The sequence below is a fragment of the Dermacentor albipictus genome, unplaced genomic scaffold, assembly GCF_038994185.2.
Source record: "Dermacentor albipictus isolate Rhodes 1998 colony unplaced genomic scaffold, USDA_Dalb.pri_finalv2 scaffold_12, whole genome shotgun sequence".
Taxonomy (NCBI): Eukaryota; Metazoa; Arthropoda; class Arachnida; order Ixodida; family Ixodidae; genus Dermacentor; species Dermacentor albipictus.
In genome coordinates, this window is record NW_027225566.1 from 14,739,999 (window position 1) to 14,765,023 (window position 25,025).

General features: G+C 44.9%; 1 protein-coding gene across 1 annotated transcript in view; it reads left to right on the forward strand.

Annotated features, from left to right (window-relative positions):
- The window catches only part of LOC139051529 (uncharacterized), a 57,161-nt gene extending 33,645 nt beyond the window's left edge, over nucleotides 1–23,516 (forward strand). The window contains exons 8-10 of the mRNA XM_070528499.1: nucleotides 4,325–4,735; nucleotides 8,009–8,210; nucleotides 17,496–23,516. Coding sequence (XP_070384600.1) covers nucleotides 4,325–4,735; nucleotides 8,009–8,210; nucleotides 17,496–17,651 — 769 coding nt within the window. The 3' untranslated portion in view covers nucleotides 17,652–23,516. The remainder of the gene's footprint in view (nucleotides 1–4,324; nucleotides 4,736–8,008; nucleotides 8,211–17,495) is intronic.
- The last annotated feature ends 1,509 nt before the right edge of the window (nucleotides 23,517–25,025 follow it).

Genomic DNA, 25,025 nt, shown 5'->3' on the forward strand with positions numbered 1-25,025 from the left:
CGGTCACCGAGTCGTACACACCACATACACGCCTTCGCAACTGCACCTAGTGGTAAAATATGGAGGTGGAGGCGGCCAGTGTTACCAGATCACGATGCATGTTAAAGATCTATTCGATGCTGCTGCGTTCACGTGAAACGGTTTGTGCTGTCATAGCGCACATCACGCAAACCTCACATTGTGCTTAAATAATTTTAAACTTTGCTGGCGCTGCTGTTACACAAACGAAAATCGTACTCATGTTGGCAGCGAGATCGCTCTTAAAAAAAAAAAAAAGCAGTAATGAAATATATCTGAAACAGGTGTCAGCATCCTGCGTCAAGTGTGCTACCTCTTTTCTTTCAGCCATACAAAATGCAAAATGATGCGTTATACACAAGAAAAAGTAGAGAGAGAGAGAGTGATGTAGCGATAACATTAAAAGCAAACATAAATAAATGCCTATGCTGTATCCTTGTTTGTGTGGCTGTGTATGCGATAGTAAACGCGTACTTGTCTAATTGCGTAATGCGATGCTCGCGTGTTTTCTTTACTTTCTTTTTGTGTGTGTTCTCGCTCATTTTATACTGCATTACACAGCGTGCACTCTCCCTTTTACATTAGCCTTCTTTACTCTAGCAGCATTCGGAAATCTGGGGTAGCTGGCGGATGGTTTGATGGCCCGCATCTCCTTTAAGAAATAAATATCAGTTTCTCCCTCTTTCTCTCTCACTATCGTTACTAAGGTGACGAGACGAATGCCTTCAGTAATTTCTCACACTGACTGCGTTAGCGTTTTGTTATATGTTATATGTTATATGAACGTTATACTGAAAAATTTAAGGGCAAGAAGAACTCGTGTCGCGTTTCGCAGTGCGGCTGTATCTTCTTCCTAGCTTTAAGCAGAAATGCAAGTGCAGTGAGGAAAAAAAAAGTTACCAGAGCAATTTCCAAGTGGAAAAAATAATTTGTCATTCGTAAAATGACGTGCTGATGCCAAAAACCTTATGATGGAATATGGCAGCGCACTTCGCAACAACTGCGTAACACAGAATAAACAAACACGAGCTGCTGTGTTCATTCTTTGTTACGTCGGTGTTTCGAAGTGCGCTGCCATATTCCATCAGGAGTAACCAACTTCACACCAGTTCGTCTTAAAAAAAAGAACTACAACGTCCTATAGCTGTAAAAACAGCAACCAAAAGAAAACTAAGGAAATGTTTTTTTTTTTTTGAGACAGCTGCGAGGGCTAATCAAAGCAATGTAGGAGAGAGCACGTGAGCCAACGCTGTATCGTGTTGGACGTTGCCTGTAAGTGATTGTCCACGTCGCACTTATCAGAGCATACCAGGCTTTGCGAAGTGAATGCAATGAAAAAGGCTGCGCAACGTCCTGATACAAGGATAACACACGTCGGTGTGTTTACTAGCTGTTTGCTTGTATTGCCAATGTCAGGTGAAACCGAGCCGAAAGAAAGTGACGAGGAGAAATTTTCGCACTGTGCACGAAGGGGCGCTGAGTTTCACGTATTTCATCCCCAGTCGAGTAACGAACCTCGAATGTGCAAACGGATAGTCTGAGCTTGCACTCGATGCTTGGGCCCGAAAAAGAGCGATCAAAATGAGCGGGTACAGTGGACACTGAGCTTGAATTGTAAAATTTTCTCCGCTTCGCCCGCCGTCGGTACCCGCTGCGAAGTCCTTCGGAGTCGATTTCTGCTGCGCTTTATCTTTTGACGAAAGCAGCGACAACTACAACAACAAAAGTACTTCTACTACAACAACAAAACTATTGCTGTAACTGTAATTACGTCAAGCACATAAATTGCTTCAAAAGGACGAGTGCCGATTATTGTTCGGGAGCCGGTGTTATTGGAGTGCTGAGCCTGTTCTTCGTTTTGTTGCAGGGTATTATCGGTCTCGCTGAGAGGTAAAGTGCCGCACCGCATGATACTGCACACTGTAATCTAGATGCAAACGTGTTTAACTCTCCGCTAGAATCAGTGGCGCTTGGAAAAACACGAGGTGCTCAAGCAGGAGGCATAATAAGGCGAGTGTTTGCCATTAAGGCTTTTGGGGAATGACGCACGGTTGAAACGATGCATCGTTAGCAGTCTCTGCAGATGGATGCTTTGTTGCATGCGCTTTCAGGGTAGTGTCGACTTATGTTGCTCTCATCCAGAGTTGCGCAAAAAAATCCGCCATCTTTGGCTCCGTCGTTATGCCAGAAAGCCGCTCCGGGTACGCGCAGAAGTCGCGCTGGCACTGATTGTGCTCCCAGCCGCGCAAACTTTTTTGTCTCTTTTGGGAGCAGCATTCGATCTCTCACCTCACAATCAAGTGCCTGAATTTATTGAATGATTTTAATTAATGAAAATTTGATGATTAATGAATACATGCAGCATGCGCTGAACCCATGTACCGTCACAATGTGGCCGACTCTGAGAGCCTTTTACATTTTCCTGCTAAGTGTCGAGTGCAGTTCCAAGCTTTCAGATAGTAGATGCTTCACTACGGCAGCATCACGCGGCAGCTGAAAGGCGTGGATGCCTGAGGGTAAAAACTATAGAAACGCATTGCTGCACTGCATTGCTAACACTGCATAGATGTAGCGTATTAGTAAGAAAGCTGAAGCTGATTGGGATGTATGCTGTCAGGAAATACGCGCGCTCATTCATGGTCCTGCACTACTAACGATTACAGCGGAATTACCGTAAGTGCCTAATATACAACGTCGTGTATAGACTTCGCCGGTGTTATGCCGGTTATCTGCATGCCTTGCGGTTTGACTGTACGAAAAAAAAAAAAAAAACTTATGCGCACACTGGAGCGCTGTTTTAAAGTAAACGTGTACAGCCTTCCACCGCTCTATAAAAGAGCAAAGGTCGTTTGTTGGCATGACGAAACGAAAACACACTTTCATACTTCCTGACACGGAAATCGTTATTTGGAAATGTATTCACATTCGCATGATTTATTTCTTGAAACGTGTAGCAGGTTGCATATTACCTCAAAAATATTCTTGCAGGTATTGTGCAAAGCAAAAAAGTACTCGTGATCCTAAAAGGTGCCTTACCATAACCGCTATGCAAAAAAAAAGAAAGAGAAAAAGATCTAGAACACATGAACAAGGTGCTCGATGACAAGGTTAAGAAGTGTAACGCTGAGTTTGGTACTTTGTAAATAATAAGTGCCGGCTTGAGAATCGAATCGCAAAAGATGGCTCGCACCCAACAAGCCTACCACGTACCTGGAACAAAAGTACCGAACTCTGACGAACTGAAGCCATGGCCGATGTCTCATAGCGTGATTTCTATTGCAGCCAGTTGTCCGTCGAAACAACTTCACCCCGCCAACCAGGAACTTCCTTCGTCACCTTTAGCTGATATGACGCCTCGTGCAGGTTGGCCAGAAAGGAGGAAGGATAGTACGCCTCGGCAAATCGCTGTTAAAACGCAAGGAGGAAAAAGAAAAGTGTTTGACGGCTCACTGTGGGGCTCTATTAACCGTTTATTGCAGGCGCTGCCGTTGCGAGTTATATGTTGAACTGTCTGCTATCTCACTTGACCGGTGTCCGCCGGTGGCAGTTGTGCCGGTGGCAGGGTGTACCTCTCTATTCATTAGGTCAAAGGCTCCGAGTTTTTTTGTTTTTGTTTTTCGTGATCGTGGTAGTCTACGCCGAAAGGATATGTGAACTGTCAGTGCACGTGCAAAGAAAACAAGTCGGTGGGGAGGGTTTTCCCTCCACTTTCCTGCGGGAAGATGGCACCTTGCGTCGGGAAATGTCCTCACTGGCGACGCGTGCCCGTGAGTCATGCAGGGGAAGGAGTGGCGAGAGGAGGAAGGAGAGAGAGGTTCTTGATTGGGGAAGGAAATAATTGGGTTAAGGTGCAGTGCAGTAACTGTCTCTCAGATGAGGACACCTCAACCGCACTGCACTGGGGGGATGGGGTAGAAAAGAGTGGTTAAAGGGAGAGGGAAGCAAGAGGAGGAAGGGCGGTGTGCTGCGCTGAGACGTGCACCAACCTGCCGCAGGGAAACCGGTCCCCCAAATGGAGGCACTTTTGTCGCGCGCTCACTGCAAGTCTGTTTGGTCTGCGGCGGAGCTTATAAAAGAAAACGGACGCTTTGTTGTTCCGCCCAAATCGCAATCGGGTCTGCCCGTAAACGTAGTGCGCACGGTGTGTGTATCTACGCATTGTACTAAATTCCCCGACACGAGTCGCGCTGACAGCGGTACAACAGTGCTTACTGCCCCGCTGACCGGGGGAATTTCATTCGAGCGTCATGCAGTCTGCCGGCGATGACCACGTGCTTCTCTCTTCTTTTTCTAACACCTGGTGCAGCGACTTCGCCCTGTACTACGGCCCGGCATCTTCGTCCAGCTCGCTGAACGGCAGCAGCAGCGGCACGGTCACCCACAACGACTCGGCCTCACACGGTGGGTCCACGACGCGGCTCTTCGACCGGGTGCAGGGCATCGGGCGCAGCGCCCGGTCGGCGCTGCTGCGCGCCTTCAGCACCGAGCGAATCTACCGGCCGCAGAAGACCGAGACGGCGGCGGTGGCGAGAGACCGCCGACGGGAGATCCTGGACGGCGCCGCTAACCTCGCGGCAAGCCCGGCACTGCCGTCGCCCTCCGCGTCGTCGACGGCGTCCCTGGTGATGGGACTGAAGGCGCGCATGAGCCTGCGCAAGAGCAAGCGGCGATCGCGCCACGAGGCCACCGGCATCCAGATCAACGCCGCACCCGACAGGTTCGTTCGAGGAAGGCCCGCCTCGGCGCGACGATCACGTTTCACAAACTTTGACGTTGCGGTTATTGCGCTGCATGGCATTTAAGAATAAAAACAGTGCATTGGAGGCGGTTCTAATTCGAGGATGTTTATATTCTCTAATAGTGAGCTACTGGGAATATTTGGTTAAGGTAACACCACTTGTTTTGCAATGTCTCAGTTTGTTGCGATAATTGCTGAACGGTATCAACAAACTCTGCGAGATCAGTCTATTGGCAACCTCAGCTACTCTGCAGTGTGCAAGCTCGTGTGTCATTGATTGATGCATGAAGAATCGATTTGAATTCAGCGGGAAAGCAGGCTGTGGGGGGAGGGGGCACATACTTTGTCGTAACGCTTCAGTATGAAAAGTTTTCTGGCTCAACTGATCGAGTTTGGGTCTTCGCGCACGCCTAGGCGGGGGCTTAGCGTAGCGTCAGAAAAACCTCAAGCACGCACAAATGCAATACACCTATCTAATACGCTCTGTTTACCTATAGCCTCCTTAAGAAATTTGTTGATAGAGCCTTTAAAGATTTTTCACCCCTACTGTAGTGTAAGCATTGTTTCAAGCATATGCTGTTGTGAATTTTTGTTCACATTGAGGGGATACTTGGCGCACTGACATTTGACGCACAGTGAGATTGCTTTAGCGCTTCCTCTGAGCTGAGAATCGACGTTTGTATTATTCCCCGGTGCGATGGAACAAACTTTGTATTCGTTCTTCTCGAGATTCGCTCGGTGACACCACACTGCTCTTTAGTGCTTCATTGTGCTGCCCTCCAGGCAGCGTGTCACAATCTTTTTTTCCCTTTTAGTTGTAACACGCACTGTGTCTACGTACGCGTGACACGGAAGCTCCATTCTTAGCTTCAGGCACCAAGTGCTCGCCGTTTTCCACGGAGGTAATCGCAAAGCGTAGCTTCCATATTAAACGAAAAACCAGTGTTCTGGCTGGTTAGGTGAGAGAGTAAGTCATTGTGCTTGCATAAAAGGCGGTCGTCAGGAACTGCGGCGTTGCTATCATGCTCTTCAAGCAAACACTAGACCCGCACAACTCAAAATCAGCGAGGGCCGAAACCAATTTCTCCGGAACCGACACTGGCCGCATTTTAGTGGGAAAGGTGGCTTGCCTTGCTTGCGTAAAGTGAGTCTACATTGTTGTATAATAGAACGTTGTAATGCCACCGCGGCCATTGAATAGAGCCGCCGGCTCTTGTTTACAGCCATAAATCACGTCTTCTCAAAGAAATATATGGTTACTTCCAAAGGGATACCAGTTTCAAGGCATTGTTAGCTATGCTATCGTATTTATTGGTAACGTGGTTCTTATATAAACGAATAAGGGGCTGCTCCCGGTGTATATCTGTTACTTCCAGTGAACACTACATGTATAGATGAGCTGACCAGCAATGTGGAGCCTCCGCTTTCCGTGTCACCGAGAAAGGGTTGCGGAAGAGACGTTCGCTGTTTTTTGAATATTTGAATGACTTGAGTCCGCCGCAATTCTGCCGTAAGGTTCTCCACGTGTTCTGAAGATTGTGTTCCGCTTGTCTGTGTAGATACATTATTCTTCGAGTTAAAAAGAAAATAAAACGTTGTCTGATAGAAATTACTAACAAAAATTTTTTAAATGTATTTCCCATTCAAGTTTCTAAGTAAATTGACAAAATGCGTGACGCTTTTCATGTTTAAAATTCATGAGAAGTTGCTGCACTGCTGCATTCGAACACCAGCAGTGTGAATTGGGCTAGCATCATGTGGACATATGGATTCGTCACATTTGGTTACTTTATTACCATCTCGTTAATATGCGTCATAGAATAGCATGCAGCTTTTCATTGGTATCGGTCGTATACAACGTTCAGAACATAATCTGCGGCAGTGTGATTCGAACTAAATAAAATTGACTGTTACTTCCGATGCGCTGCCGCGTGAGCGAGTATTTGTGTAGGTTGAAAAGTAAGGCGATAACACACAGCAGGCGCAATACCGCCTGCGATCGTTGAATCCAAACATACGGGAAAGGTGTGTGCTGGATTAAATTATGGACACCGCGCTTATTATCTGGTCTTAGCGTCGGTGGCTCGACGAATCCAGTCTGTAGCCGCACGCATTTCTTTTGTGTTCCCGATGAGCCCAGACTCCCTCATGTTATAGATATTTTTTTTTTATCTGCTGAACACTGACAATGTTAGTGGCTTGCACGCATCGATGATGTTTGGCGATCATGCGGCAGCCGCTTTATGTAGCAATCCTTTTCATCCGATTCGATGTTTTTATCATCAGTCCCACTGAGTGGCTGATCTCGGCGAGAGCTACTTCGTGGCAGCGCTTCGTGGCACTCAATGACGAAAAAAAAAAATTGACGAAAATACTCATTACATATACGGGCCCAGATTCTTGTTTTTCTCGTTATGCGACCGTGTGCTGACTGCTAGCAGGGGCGCGCGCTCGGAAGTCTGAAGTCGACAGCAGGCCACTAAATGTGCAGCCCTGCGTAGACCGTTCAACTTATGTTAAAACTGCCCCGCGATAGCGCCTGGTCCTGTAATCACGGGCACTTAATTTACGGCCGCGGCGCCGAACCTTCACCTCGGTGAATGTATATAAACGAAATAAGTGGCTGGTTCTAGCAGAACGCAACCACTCACATGTCAGTTCAATGCTGATGTATACACATAGAAGTTGGCAGAGCTGTGAAGCATAGATACTTCACAATAACGCGCCAAACTAACGATGGGAACCCGCACGGGAATAGAGGACAAACCGCGTGAGCCCGTTCCACCTTTATTTTCATTCTTTGTTTCGGTCCTTCAGCGACATAGCCAAAGATGATCTTGTATGGCCCCTGTCTGTCGCATGGGCAGATTTAGTGTAACCGAGTGAGTGCACTTCGCCGCTACTGTCATTCTCAGACTGTCAGACGGAAAAAGTTTGTGGCTCGCCGTAAAAAGCAGTCACTGGCGAATGCTGTCGTGACAAACTTGCTTCGCTGCGTCGAGGTGTGTTCATCCGAAAGCGGTGCTTCAAAAAATAAATAGAATAATATTCAATGCGCTGTAGGTAATACTTTTCTAGCGTTGTAGAATGAAAGCGTCGTCGTGTTTCCGTGCTGAAGACGCCGCATTGTTGTGCTTTCTGCCGAGGATGACATCAGCAATGTGTCATCCTCCTCCTTTCCGTATTGTCAAACCAAGTGTCCGCGGATGCACAAGCGTGTGCCAAGTGGCTAATCTCTTCTGCGGCGCGCAGCTCGTGCAGCGACCCGCTGTGGGCCGGCGGCCATCCGACGCACGTGAGCGCGCAGCTGCTGCAGCAGAACCTGGACGGCACGCAGGTGGTCGAGCTTCGCCGGCCGCCCGGTCGTTCCTTCGGGTTCTTCCTGGCCCGGGGGCGGGTGCACGCTCACCACGGCGTGTTCGTGTCCCGCATGCCCGACGCCCACACGCAGCAGGTGAGCGAGCGTGTGTGTGCGCGCGCTTCGAGGACAAAGATTCGACGGGATCCGCCAAAAGTTGCGGCATACGCTTGGCTCCTGTTCCCGAACGTATTTTCCGAAAGTGAACCTTAGAAGCAGCAATGACCGAATGCACACTGCCCACGGTGGAGACCTTCCTACTCAGAATAAATAAGACGCTTCTGATGTAAGATCTGTGTAGTGCCGCCATGCGTTGGTTTCAATGTGGTATTTAGGTTTGAAAGGGGCGTAATTATTTTCTTTGTCTTCTTCCATCCGTAAAACCGCTTATCTACGATATTTTGGAAGTTAAATTATGTATTTGCCAGTTGATTTTCTTACCGAATTTATTTAGTTAAAGAGCTGTAATCTGCGTATAATAGCGCAGTAACGTTTAAGTATGGGATTATTTGTCTCACCCCAGTGTCCCTCGTCTTAAAGCCGCTTCTATTTTCTTACCTCTAGAAAACTGTTCAAGAGTAGCTCGCCTGGTCTCTGCTTTCAACAAATTTTATCATTCGACATTCGTATGACCTGTAACAGTCCTACTCACTGATGGCGGCAAGGTATTTCAAATTTGTTTCTCTCGTCTGCCTATGCTGCTCTGCACAAAACCTCGTTTTTGCCGAAATATTGAATCACCGCATTCATTCGGTCACTGACGCCGTGACACTGTAATGCTAATAATTTCGAGAAGCTCATTGAAGAAATCTTTTGTTCTGTCATATAGCCAAGCCGTTCCCTAATACCATAATTTACTAAGTCCCCAATGTCAAGAAAGAGGCTGACAGATGGAATAGCGCACTGTGGTAGAAAGTTTATAAACAGGGATAAGGTGCCTCAGAAAGGCTGGCCAGCGTTTCGATAGGATCGAGAATCTATCTTCGTCAAACGCGGCCTCGTCATCCTCGGCATGTTAGTTTTAAAGGATTAGTGCAGTGATGTCACTTGCGGTCGTTTGCCGGTGGCGGTTTGTTATAAAGGGAGAGACTTCAGAGATAATGAGCGCTGTCGCCTGACGTCTGTGAGCGTGGTAGGCGGGCAGAAAAGAAAAGAAAGAAAAGGAGAGAAAAAAAACGGGGGGTGGTCGCCAAGAGGGGGAATAAGGAAGAAAGGGGGAATGGGAGAGCGTTGCGGAAGCGAGAGGTTAGGGAGAGTGCATCACCACATTCCTTAACCATTTCTTTGGTGACTTGCCAAAAGCACCCCCCTCAATTGTACAAGATACGCCCCACCTGCTGAGAATTATGGAGGACAATAATGCTAAAGGCAGACTACCCCACAGCATAATTCTCGCAACACTAGACGTCACGGCCCTGTGCACCGTCATTCCCATCCCTGATGGTTTACCTTCGATAAAACAAACGCTGTCTAAAACAATGCACAACACTCTACTGAAGTCTACTTGTCTCTCCTTGAATTAGTTCTAACACATAACTACTTCGAATTCGAGGAGAGTGACTGCCTACATATACATGGTACAAGCATGGGTACGCTTTTGCACGAACTTACGCGAACATATTTATGGGGATTCTAGAAACAGATATCCTATCGCGCTGTACCGGCAAGCCCCACACATATCTACGATACATAAACGACATATTCATAATGTGGGGACATGGTCAAGACAGTTTAGATAAATATGTAGCATTTCTAAACTCTTTTCATCCATCAATAAAATTCACATCAGAGTCCTCAACTGAGCGCATAAAGTTTCTGGACACAACAATATACATTGACAATGGGGCGCTAAATATAACGCTGTATAGGAAACCTTTCGACAAACAACAGTACCTAGAATATACGAGCCACCACCCCAGACACTGCAAACAAGGCATCTTTATAGGCCAAGCCACACGACAAAGTCGCATTTGCGTTGAAAAACAAGACTACATAGATAGACTCGATCACCTTAAAGAAACCCTATCAAACAGGAACCACCCAAACAGTGACCTTCAAAAAGCCTACACCGCTGCAACCAAACTTGATCGAGCCGAGGTCCTCAAGCCCTGCCCGAGGATCACAAGTACTGCAATGCCTCTTCTTCCTACTAAATTCTCAAACGCACTCCGAAACGTGAATAACATCCTCAGTAAATACTACCCAATTCTCATCAGCAACCAGAAACTTAAGATTTTTTCCGACCCGCCTAGAGTAGCCTACAGATGCAACGCTAATTTTAAAGTATTCTTGTGCATGCCAAACTAAGGACAAAGATGAAGTTGGGAACCGGTTCCTGTGGCCGCCCCAGGTGCTCTACATGCAAGCATATTCAATCTACTACTACAGTAAAAAAATACAGCTTCGAATTACGCACACACGGTAATTTTGGGTTTCATCTGCACATCAAGCAACGTAGTCTACTGTCTATAATGTGCCGCTTGAAGCAAACAATACGTAGATGAGACTGGACAACAAATTCATACAAGACTCAATGGTCACCGCACAGACACAAAACATAATTTACCGAAAGCAGTAGCGAGCCACTTTAATAAACATGGTCATATATTCGACAAAGCAAGGCTTTGTCGAATATATGACTAACAAACAAACAAATTTCCGTTCACGTCGCGGAAGCAAATATACGGAATCATACCTCATACACAAGTTTAATTGGCTACACCCAACGGCAATTAATTTGGCACGTGGCGGCTTAGAATCTTTAAAAGCGGCAACTTAAATCTGAAATTCTCATATCATCAACCAAGGCGCAAAACACCTTATGCCACCAGCTAACCTTAATTCTTAACCTCCCCTATTCCTCCATTTCGAAAATTTTTTCCTGCCTACTACTCAATTTAATATATTCTTTCATGTTTTTGCGTTTATAACAACTGCACGACTCCCTTTTCCCATGTACTCGTTCCCCCGCCCGCTTCTGCACACGTCACCCTCCTATTTGTTGTTCTGGTTTCGGTACCCCTCTCCTTTCCTTTTTTTGTCTGTTTTTTATGATATATTTTTTGAAACACCCTCACCAACACATACCAAAGCCCCAGACGTCAGTATACCTTTTTCGGCGCCTCAGCCACACAGGGTATCGCTATTTATGTATACCGCCGTAACGACACCTACGTTAAGCTACCGGGGCTAACGTCCCTTGAAAGACCATGCCGCTGCCTTCCAGTTACCCCATACAATGCACTCCAGGCTCCTTGTCGCCATCTAAACTACCTCAAAATTACTCGACGCATTGCTGCTATGCTACTAAAGTCACTCTTTCAACTCATGTTTTTTTTTTTTGGGGGGGGGGCTCTTTTGTGTTTCTCACGCACTCACCGCCTGACCGGCTCTTTTAAAGCCACAAGAACATGCCGCCAACGACACCCCTGAATGCTCCCTAACCTCTCGCTTCCCCAACGCCCTCCCATGCCCCCTTCTTTCTTTTTTCTTGTTCTTTCTTTTTTCCCTCTGGGTGTCCCCGCCCCCCCCCCCCGTCTTTTTCTCTCCTTTTCTTTCTTTTCATTTCTCCCCGCCTTACCACCACTCTCCCGCTCTTGTCCCCTCGTCTTGGGAACCACGCTCACAGACGTCAGGCGACAGCGCTCATTAGAGACTTTTAGCAGTGCCTTATTACGGTACGGTAAGCGCGGTATACGGTACGGTATTACTGTTCCGTACTAAATTACCGCAATGACCGAAGACGTTTTAGCTGCGTGTGCCGCTCGATGCGTACGGTAATCTGATAATGATGATAGCGTCTAACATTGGGGCTTTACAGAGTACAATAACTATGCGCTGAGCGCGAAATATTCATTTTGACGAATACTAGAAAGCTTTAGCTTGTTCATACACGCATCATTTTTTACAAAAGGGCCCGGCTACGGTAAACTTAGACACCAGTCACAAGGCCGGTGGCGACATCTTGTGACACTTCGTCCTGCAACACGTGAAACCTTTTGTTACATAGGTGTTTTTATCTAATCAATACATAAAAAAGGGTTTGTTTCTTGTAAATTGCACCGCTGCTGACAATTTACACCAGCAGATAAGTTGAATATAGTTAGTTACTGCAATAAAAACTCTGTGTCCCCTCTAAGTAAACTCTGCATCACTAGATGGCGCCACCTACCTGGTTTTTTTTTATGCCACTGTTTACTTGTCATTTCGTCGCCCCGCAGATGGTGGTTTAAAGTAACCTCTTGCCTTGGTATTATCATGGTAAAAAAAAGCACGCGAGAGGTGGACTCTGTGGCCGACATCAGCTTCTCACTGTTTTGGCTTGGTGCAGCTCAGCTCGCGACACACGGTGCTAGCCGAGCCTTACCGCCTCGTATGCCGTACGGAAAGTCATACCGTACGGTACAGTTCGCGCATGCGCAGTCCTCGACCGGTACGGTATTACGCACTTACCGTACCGTATACCGTACTTTCCGTAGCACCGCTAAAAGTCCCTATTATCTCTGAAGTCTCTCCCTTTATAACAAACCGCCACCGACAAACGACCGCAAGTGACGTCACTGCACTAACCCTTTAAAGGGCCCCTGAAACGGTTCGGACAAATTTTGTAGGCGCGTAGGGTACAGCTTAAGTAGAACATTCGCACCACAATTTAAGTGAAGCGTTACGTATTAATGGAGCTGCAAGCGATTAGAAGTTACCCTCCTCCCTAGCTATGCTTTTCCTCCTCAACTCGCTCGCCGAGCGAGCGGCGCTAAGCTCCGCCTTCACTGGTTCAGCGTCACGATGCGACGTCACATCGCTCACTTCCGGTTGTTTAGGAGCACGCCCCCTCCCGCGCGAGACCTCTCCGCTAGCCGCTTGGCCGTCGACCGAGAGCTATCGAAGCAGCGTGCGTTGCGAGCATTCTGTCGTAGCGCCGAACGTGTCCGGTACTCCGCTAAAAACAGGCAAGCTGGTCATTTCGGCAAATGACTGCAGGCATAAACTCAAGCTGATGAAGGAACTTTAGCGTAGACGTACGTGAGCAGCCTGATCGGTCTGTACGGTCCAGACACTTGCTGGCGCAGCGCTTAACCAGTCAAACAAAGCGCTAATATTGCTCTAACCAAGTGTAAAGCATTTTAAACATTTATAAATCAACGTGTTGATGATTACACTCCTGCGAAAAATACACACCAGCAGCAAAGAATACACTTCGTTGCTGCTACTGTGTATGGTTGAGCTCTGTGCCACCAGGTGGCTGCACCGTGCAGACCGTTCACATTTGCCCTTCTGCTCATCTCGTGGCTCATCCCGGCACAGTCAAGCGGCCAGACCCTGTCCCCTTGCGCTTGCGTTTGCCCTAATACTGGACTCGCGGTTTGCAGGTCGCTAGGTTTGCAGTCCACAAGGCAACAAAGTCGAATCATAGTGCTCGCGAAAAGACTGAGACCGACTCTGACCGCGGAGCTCTCTTCAAAATGGAGTACGTTGTAACACAAGCAGGCGACACTTGCTGTGTGCCGGAAGTGCTGAAGTGTACTAAAAAACTATTCTTATGTATTCTCTTTAAGTTATTTTCTTTTTACAAAAACAAAGTAACTAACATTCCAACTATTACGAGCATCATTTGTTCACCATAAAGTTGGAAAAATTATCGACCACGTGCCCTGGTCAGCCAATCAGATAGCTCGCCCATGTGACGTAATATGGGTTATTTGCATCACATGGGTAGGGGCGGCTTAAAATTCCGCCGAGCAGTGCGCTGCGATCGGCAGCGATGGGTATTTTTAAAACCTTATAATAAATTACACGCTTTACGCAGAGCACTTAGATGCATCAATTAATGATCAGAAGAACGTACTCTAACGACTCAGTACGTTTGTAGAAAATCGCCAAAATCGTTTCAGGGTCCCTTTAAAACTAACATGCCGAGGATGACGAGGCCGCCTTTGACGAAGATAGGTCCTCCTATCGAAACGTCGGCCAGCCTTTCTGAGGCACCTTATCTCTGTTTATAAACTTCATACCAAATTCCCCAATGGTCATCTGGTTATTTAATTTATTATTATATTGATCTTCTAACCATGTATAAACACCGCAAAGAGAGAAAGAGAAGTCGGCTAGAATTTTTCTCCTGTATGGGACACTGCACCCACCCGATTGTAGCGGAGAGAAAAAGAAAAAAATAAATTCTGTCATATTACCTACCATAACCACGATCTGACTATGAGGCACTTCGTGGTGGGGGACTCCGCAGTAATTTTCACCAGCTGGTGTTCTTCAACGCGCACCTAAATCTAAGTACGCATGCGCTTTCACATTTCAACCCCTTCAAAATGCGGCCGGTGTGGCTGGGATCGAACCCGTCTCCTCAATCTGAGCAGCGCAGCGACTCGAGCCATTGGCTACCGCGCCGGGTAAAGGGGAGAAAACAGCAAGGAGGGTTTGGAGTTGTGTAGGGAACGGATGGCTGTGGTGGCTGGGGGGCAACGGAAGAGGATATGTTCTACGTTGGCGTTGGAGCAGGGGCAATTTGGGCAGGAAGGGTCCACGCGAATTGCCACGTAGGCACCCTGCGGCAGGCAGAAAATTCGGCGAATTTCGGTTAGTTTCAGCTCGGTGTTCTCCCTCCGTTCTGGCGCCGAGGCCACCCGCGGCGCCCCGTCAACGGGAGCTAAAGGCATCTCATGCTTAAAACATAGGACACCGAAAGCTCACATGTGGAGACAGCAACAGTCTATGTTGGCTGGCGCGCGCGCGCGGGTAGCGTTAGTTCGCGGATGTAGACGTGTTTCCTGAGGCCAACTTTCTTAATTAAAATTATCAAAAGGACGTGATCCTTGACCTTTTCACATGCATATGTGTTCTCTCACATAGAACTAGCAAATTTTTATTTTTTAGCACACGCGCTCATTTTCTTTAACCTTGTGTCGTCTGCATTTTGATTCCAGCGTGCTTTTCATTTCTGCTTAACTATATTTACTTTTTTTAGACAGGAAAAAGATGTAGCCCAAAAATAGCCACATAGCCAAAAGGAAAATTCTGACGCCAACTCGGACAAAAGGTAGCCCAATTTGGCTACTAATAGCCCAATCTGGCAACTCTGCCGCTTCGGTGGCATGTCTGGCGAATGACGCATGCATATGGCGCGTCTGCCGTGCCGCTAGCTTTTTGCTAGGTGACGCAAGAAAAATAAGTCGCGAAGTACTAGTTCATTTATACGCAAAACTTTTCAGTTTTAACGTGAAAGAATAAAAAAAAATAAACCGTACGTCGTCTGGAAGTTCATTGCACATTCGTTTTTCGGATGCTCGCGTCAACTAACTGATGGAGTTGACACTAGGCGTGGCGTGTTTCCTGTTGCCAGCTTTTGCCGAATGGCCCCTCTTGTTGAATTTGTTTCTCTATGGGCTCCCCACCAGCGAACACGACTTCGGCTACCATGTCACAACTCCAGCCTCCAATGTTAGAGATCTGGACGCGATGCAGCGCGTCCCAAACAACCATCAGCAACACTAACTACAGCACTCCCGTGAACTGGAGAGAGCCCCAAAAAATGGTTTTAGATTAGGATGCCCAGGCGTTAGGGTACACAACACCATGTGTACAAAAAGGATGCAAATGGAGTTTCCGTTCCCCCAACGTTTTCTAATGTAGGTAAATGGAAAAATGGGATGTGGGCATAGGGCTGGAGACGTAAGTCCTACGCGGGATTTCGCGTGCTTTCATGAAGGTATGGGAGGAATCTCGCTTGCTAGGGGAAGCGAGGTTCTCTCTAAGCTTTTTTACCTAGCCTAGCTAGGGAGAGAACTCTTCGCACAATCGTCATGCAGCATCCATTTTCTTTCTATCTCCATTTTAATAAACCGGTTTGAAAAGTAAACAAACAAACTCGACATCTTTTCACAAATTCCTGCATATAATCAGCATTAAAATGCTGCGTGGTGAAAGGCCCTTTAAGACATGAAGGCACGCCGTCGGAGCTGCTTACGCACTGCTATAAGCGTGGAGTATCAAACCAGAAAAAGACGTTCTTACGCGAACTGCCGAGAACTTTGCAAATTATTTTTTGCGGTCGGCAAAAAAGAAGAACCTCAGCAGATAAATGACACTAATTATAAACAGAGAAGTTGTGTAAACCTATTTTCACAAACTTCAGAAGCCCTTTAGGGGCTTGTTTTAACTAATTCTACTCTATAATTTGCCAACTCTTCACTATATCCAATGCAATTTCATTGCTATACCCGAGGCCTTTCCATTCCTTCACTATATCCGACCTTAGCACTTCTGTGCTCCCCATTATATCCGACACATGTTCCTGTATAGTTCGCGCACGCCAGTGTCTGGCTCTCCGGCTGAGTTCTCTCGCCCACGACCTGGTTGTACGGCCGTTTTGGGGCTCTGACGCGGGCTGTGCGGCTGGCTGCTCTGCGGTTTGACACTGAATACCGGCCAGGCCGCTGCCACACGCGAAACTCCCTTTAACAGCTTTGCTATAAAAAAGAGTGGGCAAAGCTTTGGCTGTTATGATGCGGTTATTGATTCTTGGCAATAAGAGCTCGTTAAATGTTGTTAGAAAGTGTTTAATAATATAATTAGGTAAGCACACTGTGAACATCACAGTTGGTGCAATGCTCACACAGCCGTCCCCTATATATTAAAGTTATTTTCAATGGCTGTTATACATATGTATGCATGTTGCATAATTCCTTGTGGATGTAGCATAGAAACAATTACAGCGTGCTAAAAGTAATAACAAAGGTTACGGCACAAGTGAAAAACGTAGACAGCGATCGCAGTAGAAACTTCAGTTTTTTTGGTCCACATTTTTTTTGTGTGGTTAGCCTTCAGTTCATTCGCTTTTGAGTTCAATATAAGCCATAGTAGGTCAGCAAACGTGGAGTCAATCTCGGTCTATTGAAATGATGAATAAAATAAATATCTTGACGTCACTAAGCCGCATGTCAGGCTAATAGAGACGCTGTAGTAAAGAGCTCCGGATTAATTTTGACCACCCAGGATTCTTTAACCCGACCCAAAGCGCGGTACGTGAGCGATTCTGCGTTCTGCCTCGTTGGTATGCAGCTGCTGCTGATGGCGACCTAATCAGTGACCTAGTGCTTAGCTCCAGAATGTCATTATTACTGAGCCATTGTGGCAGGTATTTAAATGAAGAATGAGGCATAATAACGCGAACCAATTTTTAGAATTCCTGAAAATATATCTGTATATGGGCAAATGGTTGAGCTCGTTGAATCTGTGTGATTGGCCTGGGATAGTCCATGTGCAAGGTGGGTTCAAGTTGTGTCATCACAGGAAAGCTGGTCTGCTTGGTGGGAGCATGCCAAGTGCGAACATAACCGCAATGTGTCATCTTTTGCTGTGCATTTATTACAGGTGCTACAAGGGCTACTCGACATCGGAGACGAGATACTTGAAGTAAATGGCACCGATGTTCGTGATGCGGATATCATGACGGTGAACTCGCTCATGACCAACCAAAGCACATTACTTCTCACCGTGCTGCCTTACATCTGCCGAAAAGACATTTGATGCAACACTCCCACCAACACATCCCACCAAACAAGTGTCGGCTGTGCACCATCTCATGACAAGTCAGCTGCTCCTCTGAAGTGAGGAACTCTGTCATCTGCAGTGTCACCTATGGGGGCAAGCTTGTAAGATAACTATCCAGGTAATACTGATTCCACAAATGCAGCTGCAAAACACTTTCCACACTTCCTTGAATTGTGATTACACAGATGTTATACATTCCATTTATTGCCTTGTCAATCTTTTGTAAGACAGTTCTTTTGATTGTCCTGGCCTATCCTGCAAACATGTGATATGAGGCCGCACACTATGCAAATTGTTTGTTTTATATCTCCATTTGAAAAGTGTACCTCATCAATGTTCTCAGTGTTTGAATCCTTGTACTTTCATGTGTACAGCACTTGTTCACTGAAGAACACAATGACTTTAAAACACCTTCACAGCATTGTACCATTTTCCCTAAGCATATTTTAGATGTCAAAGTACCTATCACAAGTGCCTGATGGTTGTTCCATCACATTATTGAATGTTATTCTCCTGTTTCATTACACTTTTCTGAATGTTTTCATGTTGTATAAAGCATATTTATTGCATGTTCACACTCAGAACATATTTCATGATTGTTTTAAACGTAGCAATATAGACACAATGAAAAGTGCAGGCAAGCTACTAACACAACTTGCTTATCCTTAAACCATAAGCATTTGTCAAAACATATGTAGTGAGAACACAGTTGTGAAAATCAAAATGACTTTTTTATCCTTTAACTATCCCTTCTATAAATGGAGATGGACATCGTTGCTTTTTCATTCTGCCGACTTCAAATGATTGCCTGCTGAGCTAGAAACTCAACTCAGCAACATAAGATTCCATTGAGATGCTGAAACTCAGCTCACTTTTTGTCCATTAAGAGTGCTGTACTGAGAAGCCAATACAATCTGAAGATAAAAAGGAAGGTTTGCTCTCCATGTAAATGATCTAAAAGCATAGTGCACTATTTTATGTTAACTATAGATCAAGGCATGGGTCCCACATTACTAGAAAGTATGCGGAGTGTTGAAATGAATGTTGCTACGTGGAACGCTCAAGTCGAGGTTCCAGAAAAAAAGTTTTGTTTTAATCCAGGTTTTCATAATTAGTGATAGTGAAAAACAAGGAAAATTTTAAAAAAAGTTAGAGAGGTCGGAGTCGAAATGAAACCAGCTTCAAGCTGTAGTTTCAATTTGATGCTTGTTTTAAAAAAAATTGCATTTTGTGAAATGCAGTTCGCATAAAAAGAGAGGCATGAAATACCACCACTGAAACTTTAGTGTTGCTAACCTACATTATTTCTATTGCAAATTGCTTTATCATTTAAAGGTCACAGAAGTGTCCTTTCCGAAACTTTTTTTTCGTCTTCCGAACAGCATAAAAAACACTGACAGAAAAGAAGAAGACAGAACGGGCGCTGACTCGCAACTGAGAAGTTCATTGAAATTAACACATAATTTATAATCGTGTCACGTGCACCTCTGAAATGTTATACAAGAACATGCATGATTCGTAATCAGGAGCATGCTCATACAGCCCAGACGTCAACATTTGAGTGCATGTTTATGCGTAGTTTCTGTTTTTTGAAGAAAATTTAATTCACTCTGTGATAATGACACTGAAGGGTGACTGATGGCCACATCTGCTTTAAAAATAGGGAACGCTTCTTCTATTTTTCTTATAAGTTGTTTACTATCAAGGTGAATGATTATGCATTGCTCAAGCAGGGTGTGCAGCCACATGTGCCCTATGTTCTCAGATCTTCAACAGCCTTTCATGCTCTTTCAAGTGAACATTAACGCAGTGCCCCATCTACCCAATATCACACTTCTGCACGATAATGACAACTGGTACACCACACCCATTTTACAGGGACCGAATGTGGACTTATGCTTAACGCTGAACTTGTTGGAAGGCAAATCTTTTTCTCAGATTTTTGCTAAACAGGAGCACAAATATTGCTCATTTTCTTTGGTGCCATAAAAACAACGTCGACCACTCTCCTTTTCGCCATGCCCTTTAGGCCGTGTGACATACGATGCACATAGGGCATGACAGCCTGATGCTGTTGTGTATTATCCAAAGCAGCATAATCCAGGATTGTGTGATGCGTTTAGCATAGACGTTGTTGACCTTTATTATTCAATGCCCCAAGCTCAACAGCTTGGTAGCGTTAAGCCACATATAACAGAGGAAAACAATGAAGAATGAGTGTTGCAAGGTGTGAATTGTCTGTTGAAAGCTTTCTGGAGCTGCTAACGTTCTGATTGGCATCGACAATAATAGTGCGGGAAAACGCAGGTTTAGTACAGTAAAATGAAGTTTGCATTGGATTGCGCATAGCACCGGTGCTCAGTAACATTATTTTAAAGATTTGTAGATAGGAAGTTGCACAGTTGCTTTGACACCTAAGTGCGGAAAGTGTTTCGATAAGTGAATGATTATCTTGTGGTAATGGAAAAGTGTGATGCCATTTGTAGGATGCATGATGTTCCGGAAATTTTCAAGGAAACTGGACGTTGCTTGAAGTACACTTGTGAAATGCCAAAATTGGGTGTTATACAGTTTCTGGATTTGAAGTTTAAGTTGAAATTGGACCAGCTTTGTTCGATGTATGCCGTTTGCTCACTAAACCACTCTTAGACCACACTTCGCCACACTCATGAAAGGCGGTATCGCAGTCTCGTCACTAAAGGCGACGCTGTGTAAGTCGCGCCCAGAGACCGCTCAGGGGAGCTTCAACCAGCGTGTGGGTAGGCTGAAACATGCTGGCTACCTGGCACATTTGCTCACCCGTTCTTGAAGGTTATTTGTTGACTAAAAGAAGGCGGCAAAGGCCATATGTGCATCGTATGTCACATGGCCTAAAAATTGGGTTAGAAAGGAAAGAGGTTGATGTGATTTTCCTCTACCAAAGGAAATGAGCAGCATTTTCGCTGCTGTTCAGCGGAAATCTGAGAAAAGGATTTGTCTTTCTAACAAGTGCCGCATTAAGCATAAGTCCACATTCGGTCCCTGTAGAACGGGTGTGGTGTACCAGTTGCCATTATTATGCAGAAGTGTGTATATAGGGTAGACGGGGCACTGAATTAACGTGCACTTGAAAGAGCATGAAAAGGCCAGCAAGAATGATAGGTTGTTGCACATCGGAGTGCATTGTGAAACATGTGGCTGGAAATCCTGGTTTGAGAAATGCACAATGACTGACCGTCATAGTAGTCAACTCATAAGAGAAATAGCACAAGTGTTCTTATTTGTAAAGCGAAAGATGTGTGCATCAATCACCCTTCAGTGTCATTATCACAAAGTGAATTGAATTTTATTACAAAAACAGATTAGGCATAACCATGTGCACACTATGTTGATGTTTGGGCTGTATGAGCATGCTCCTGATTACATATCACGCTTGTTCTATGACGTTTTTTGAGTGCGTGTGAAATGATCGTGTATAAAATGTGTTCCTTTCAATAAACGTAGCAGTTGCGAGTCAGCGCCCGTCCTGTCATCTTCCTTGCTGGATGTTTTTTTTTTTTTGCTCGCCCAAATGTCCGTTCTCCTAAATTTCTGACACCACTGGCACCACTGAAGTTAGTTTCTTCGAAGTCTAGCTTCTCCTGAATGGACAACAGTGAATAAAAAAACAGTTTAATGCATAGACAAATAAAGAAAACCCCAACAGCTGTAGGCATCCTTTGATTTGAAATAATAACATGCCGAGAAATGACATCCTAATACCGGCGTCAATGTGAGATGATAGTAAATTAGAACAAATCTACATATATCGGTACTTTTTACTGAGAAATCAAAACTTCTTTCTAGTTTCTTTCACCTCATATTTTGCACTTCGCAATTTACTAACTGCTGTAATTAACTTAAATGTGATGCTAGCAAAGTATTTCAGTGAATGTAAAATCATTTCTTTTAATATAAAGCTTGCTTTAAATGTTTTTGCATGCCACCATTCATGAGTTTGAGTTAATGTCAGTCTGTTACGAAGGTCAGAACAATCGTACCATTCCAGTGTATGTGATGAAATCTTTAGAAATGCACTAGTTTTCCCACACTACATATGCACTACTGTGAATAGAGTGTGTCTACTTTGAACCTGGGCCAAGTCCGCAAGTTCTCCGTGTGGTACCTGTTAACAAATTTTCGCTTTGTATGCATTTGTTTACGCTATCTCTTATTAGACTAGTGAAATTTGTGTGCACCACAGCGAAGGCATGATTGTGAAAGATTTAATCATTGATTGAACAGCGGTTTTCTTGTTATTGTAGAAAAATCAGTTTTTGTCCATGGATGTTGTTGCAATAACTCTTGTGTGCCCTCTACGTTAAAAAATTTAAAGGACACACTGTACACGAAATGTGCTCTCCCAGTGCTTTGTTGTTGGTTTTAGGTGCCACCGCTGGTAATATTAACATGTACAAATGACGAAATGTAGTTCACTCTTTCTAGGTCTTTCGAGCTCCCTCAGAGCTATGCACAGAAGCCCCTCTATCATGTTGAGCCACTTGTGGAGTTCTCTTTGAGGATGCTTTGACATGCAGTATGTAATTTGTTACGCCTGCTTATTGTGAAGGAGTGTTGCGATCTGTATAGCTTTATCGTGTGTACCTGCTCGCTTGAGATTTTTTTGCGTGTGTGCTTCAATGTGGGCAGGCTGTCGATACCTGTACTTTGCAATGTACACTTAAGGCAGCCGCTAAAGGGGTAGATAATCTACTTGGCACTAACATGCTTTTTTTGCTTATTGGAAAATGTAAATGCTCTCATGGAAGGGGGGGGGGGGGGGTCGATCATCTGTAAATTTTCACCTAATAGACTTTCCATTTCGACCGCTGCTGATTGGCTGGAGCTGAACCAGCCAGAAGGAACTTGACTGTTGGTGTCTGTTTCCTTCGAGCCAATCACCTTATAGCAGCAGCCAAAATGTACGCTCCACTAGGTGTACATTTACAGAATAACCATCTTCACTTCATTCCCCCCCCCCCCGCACACACACCCTTGGTCTAGTGTACATTCTTTGGTTTGCAGGATATTCACAATCAATTGAAAAGAAGACATGTGGAACAGCAACTAGCCAACATGGAATTCTGTGCTTAAAATCATGTGGCCTCAAACCAGCTGGCAGTGTTTGATTGTGTTTTCTGAGAGTCGGGAGAACATCGCACCTGCAAATTAAACAGGGGTTGTATGTGAACAAATGTTTAACTGCAGGTCTGGAAAGAGCATTTATGTTAACATATGACTGGCGACCACGCTGGTAGGGGCGTTTTTTAGTTCGCATATCATGAAACCTTGTAAAGCCAATGCAATCGGGAGATTAAATGGCGAACTTGGGTATGGTCAATGTGGGCTGGCTGTCGATACTTGTACTTTGCAATGTACACCTAAGGCAGCCGCTAAAGGGGTAGATAACTTACTTGACACTAACATGCTTTTTTGCATATTGGGAAATGTAAAGGCTCTCCTCGAATGCATCTGAAATATTAAACTACATTAAATGGTCAAAAAGGCAACTGGCATTCAACAGGCTATATGCTGATCTCCGTAACTCAGACGTTGCGTGCCTTGTCAAATGCGAAACCGTAGAGTTGAACGAAACAGTGCAAATGGTTTATGCCATTGATGTTTGTCCTTTACATTGTGTCATAAGTTTAGAGCCACTATCAGTGGTAGTAGCTCATTTGACAATGAAACAAGGAATTGTTATTACTATGAGGGGCCATCACCATGTGCTTAAATGCGGCCTGCTATATTAACGTATATTTTATACCAGATGCATGAAATTTAATGTTGGAATAATAAAGCACCCTTCTGTAACAAAAATGTGTCGTGTGTTATTCTAGGTACAGGTGTCGGTTGTGACAGTGAGTGCTCACGGATGAGAGCTCTTCATGTTAAATTGACGGGGTGCACGTGACACAGATTGATGGGGCGCACGTAAACATTAAGCGAATGTCTACTGTAATTTGTAGGGCCTGCAGGTAATATTACAAACCTTAATTCATTAAAATCTGGAATACTTTGCTATTGCCTTTCCGTCGAAACAGTTTTTTTTTGCACCCGCCGTGGTTGTTCAGTGGCTATGGTGTTGGGCTGCTCAGCACGAGGTCACGGGCTCGAATCCCGGCCGCGGCGGCCGCATTTAGATGGGGGCGAAATGCGAAAACACCCGTGTGCTTAGATTTAGGTGCACGTTAAAGAACCCCAGGTGGTCGAAATTTCCGGAGTCGCCCACTACGGCGTGCCTCATAATCAGAAAGTGGTTTTGGCGCGTAAAACCCCATAATTTATTTTCTTGTTTTTTTTTGAAACACACTTTTTAAAGTAAAATTCATACAGTCTCTATAGACCAGCATTCTCGGGAGACTGTGAACTTACGTTTAATTCTATTAAACTGCTCTCGTCAGTCTAGAGTCACCTGAGCGAAAAGAATCTTAAATCTACCTGACTTTCCTCTATGTCGTCAATTTGCACGTCTCGCTCAAAATCACATTGATCATTGCAATCCTATCTCGAAAGAGTTACTGTATCTCCTTGCTACATTTCTCGAGCTCACCACCGTTAAGAATTACGTTTGCGAACGTCACACCAATTTTTGTCATGACACTTTTTTGCCGAGAACCAGCACCGCATAGAACCATCTTTCCGCCCCTGTCGCCGCCATCACTGACACAGAAAAATTCAAGATTGCTTCACTAGATACCTTGCGATTCTGTTTTTGTGTTCTGATGCATATTTTATGAATATAATAGAGCTCATTTTTGTAGTGCCCTTGGACCCTGAAAATAAATAAATAAATAAATAAATAAATAAATAAATAAATAAATAACAGATTTGCCTGTAACTCGCTAGTACATTATTTTCTTTCATTGAGATAAGCAGAGGAGTTGCCGTTTGCTGGCGACGGCTAAACCTTTTCGCTTGATTGATAATATAGGATAAACAAAATGTTATTGCTTGCATCTCTTTCGAGTTCTCATTTGCAGCGAAATCCGTGGATGTCTGCTATAGACATGTTTTAAAGGCACGCATGAGACAATTACTCGGCACGCAGTAGTCAATCGTCACTGCATTGCTTGTGAGATTATCCGATATGGTTGTCTTACCCCACCAGTTTTCTGAAAAAGTAAAGGCACGAAATTCTTCTTTGACTTTTCTCGCTCTCAGTTGTCGTTCTGCAAAATCAAAAATAGATTACCTAGAACTTTTTTTTCAATCGCGTAAGCTTGCCCTTCTCTGTGATTATATTAACAGAAACCTGGTATGAAAAGGACTCGGAAATGTACGCGCCACCACCGTATGCTCATTTCTTCGTGAAGCGAAACAACAAAAGAG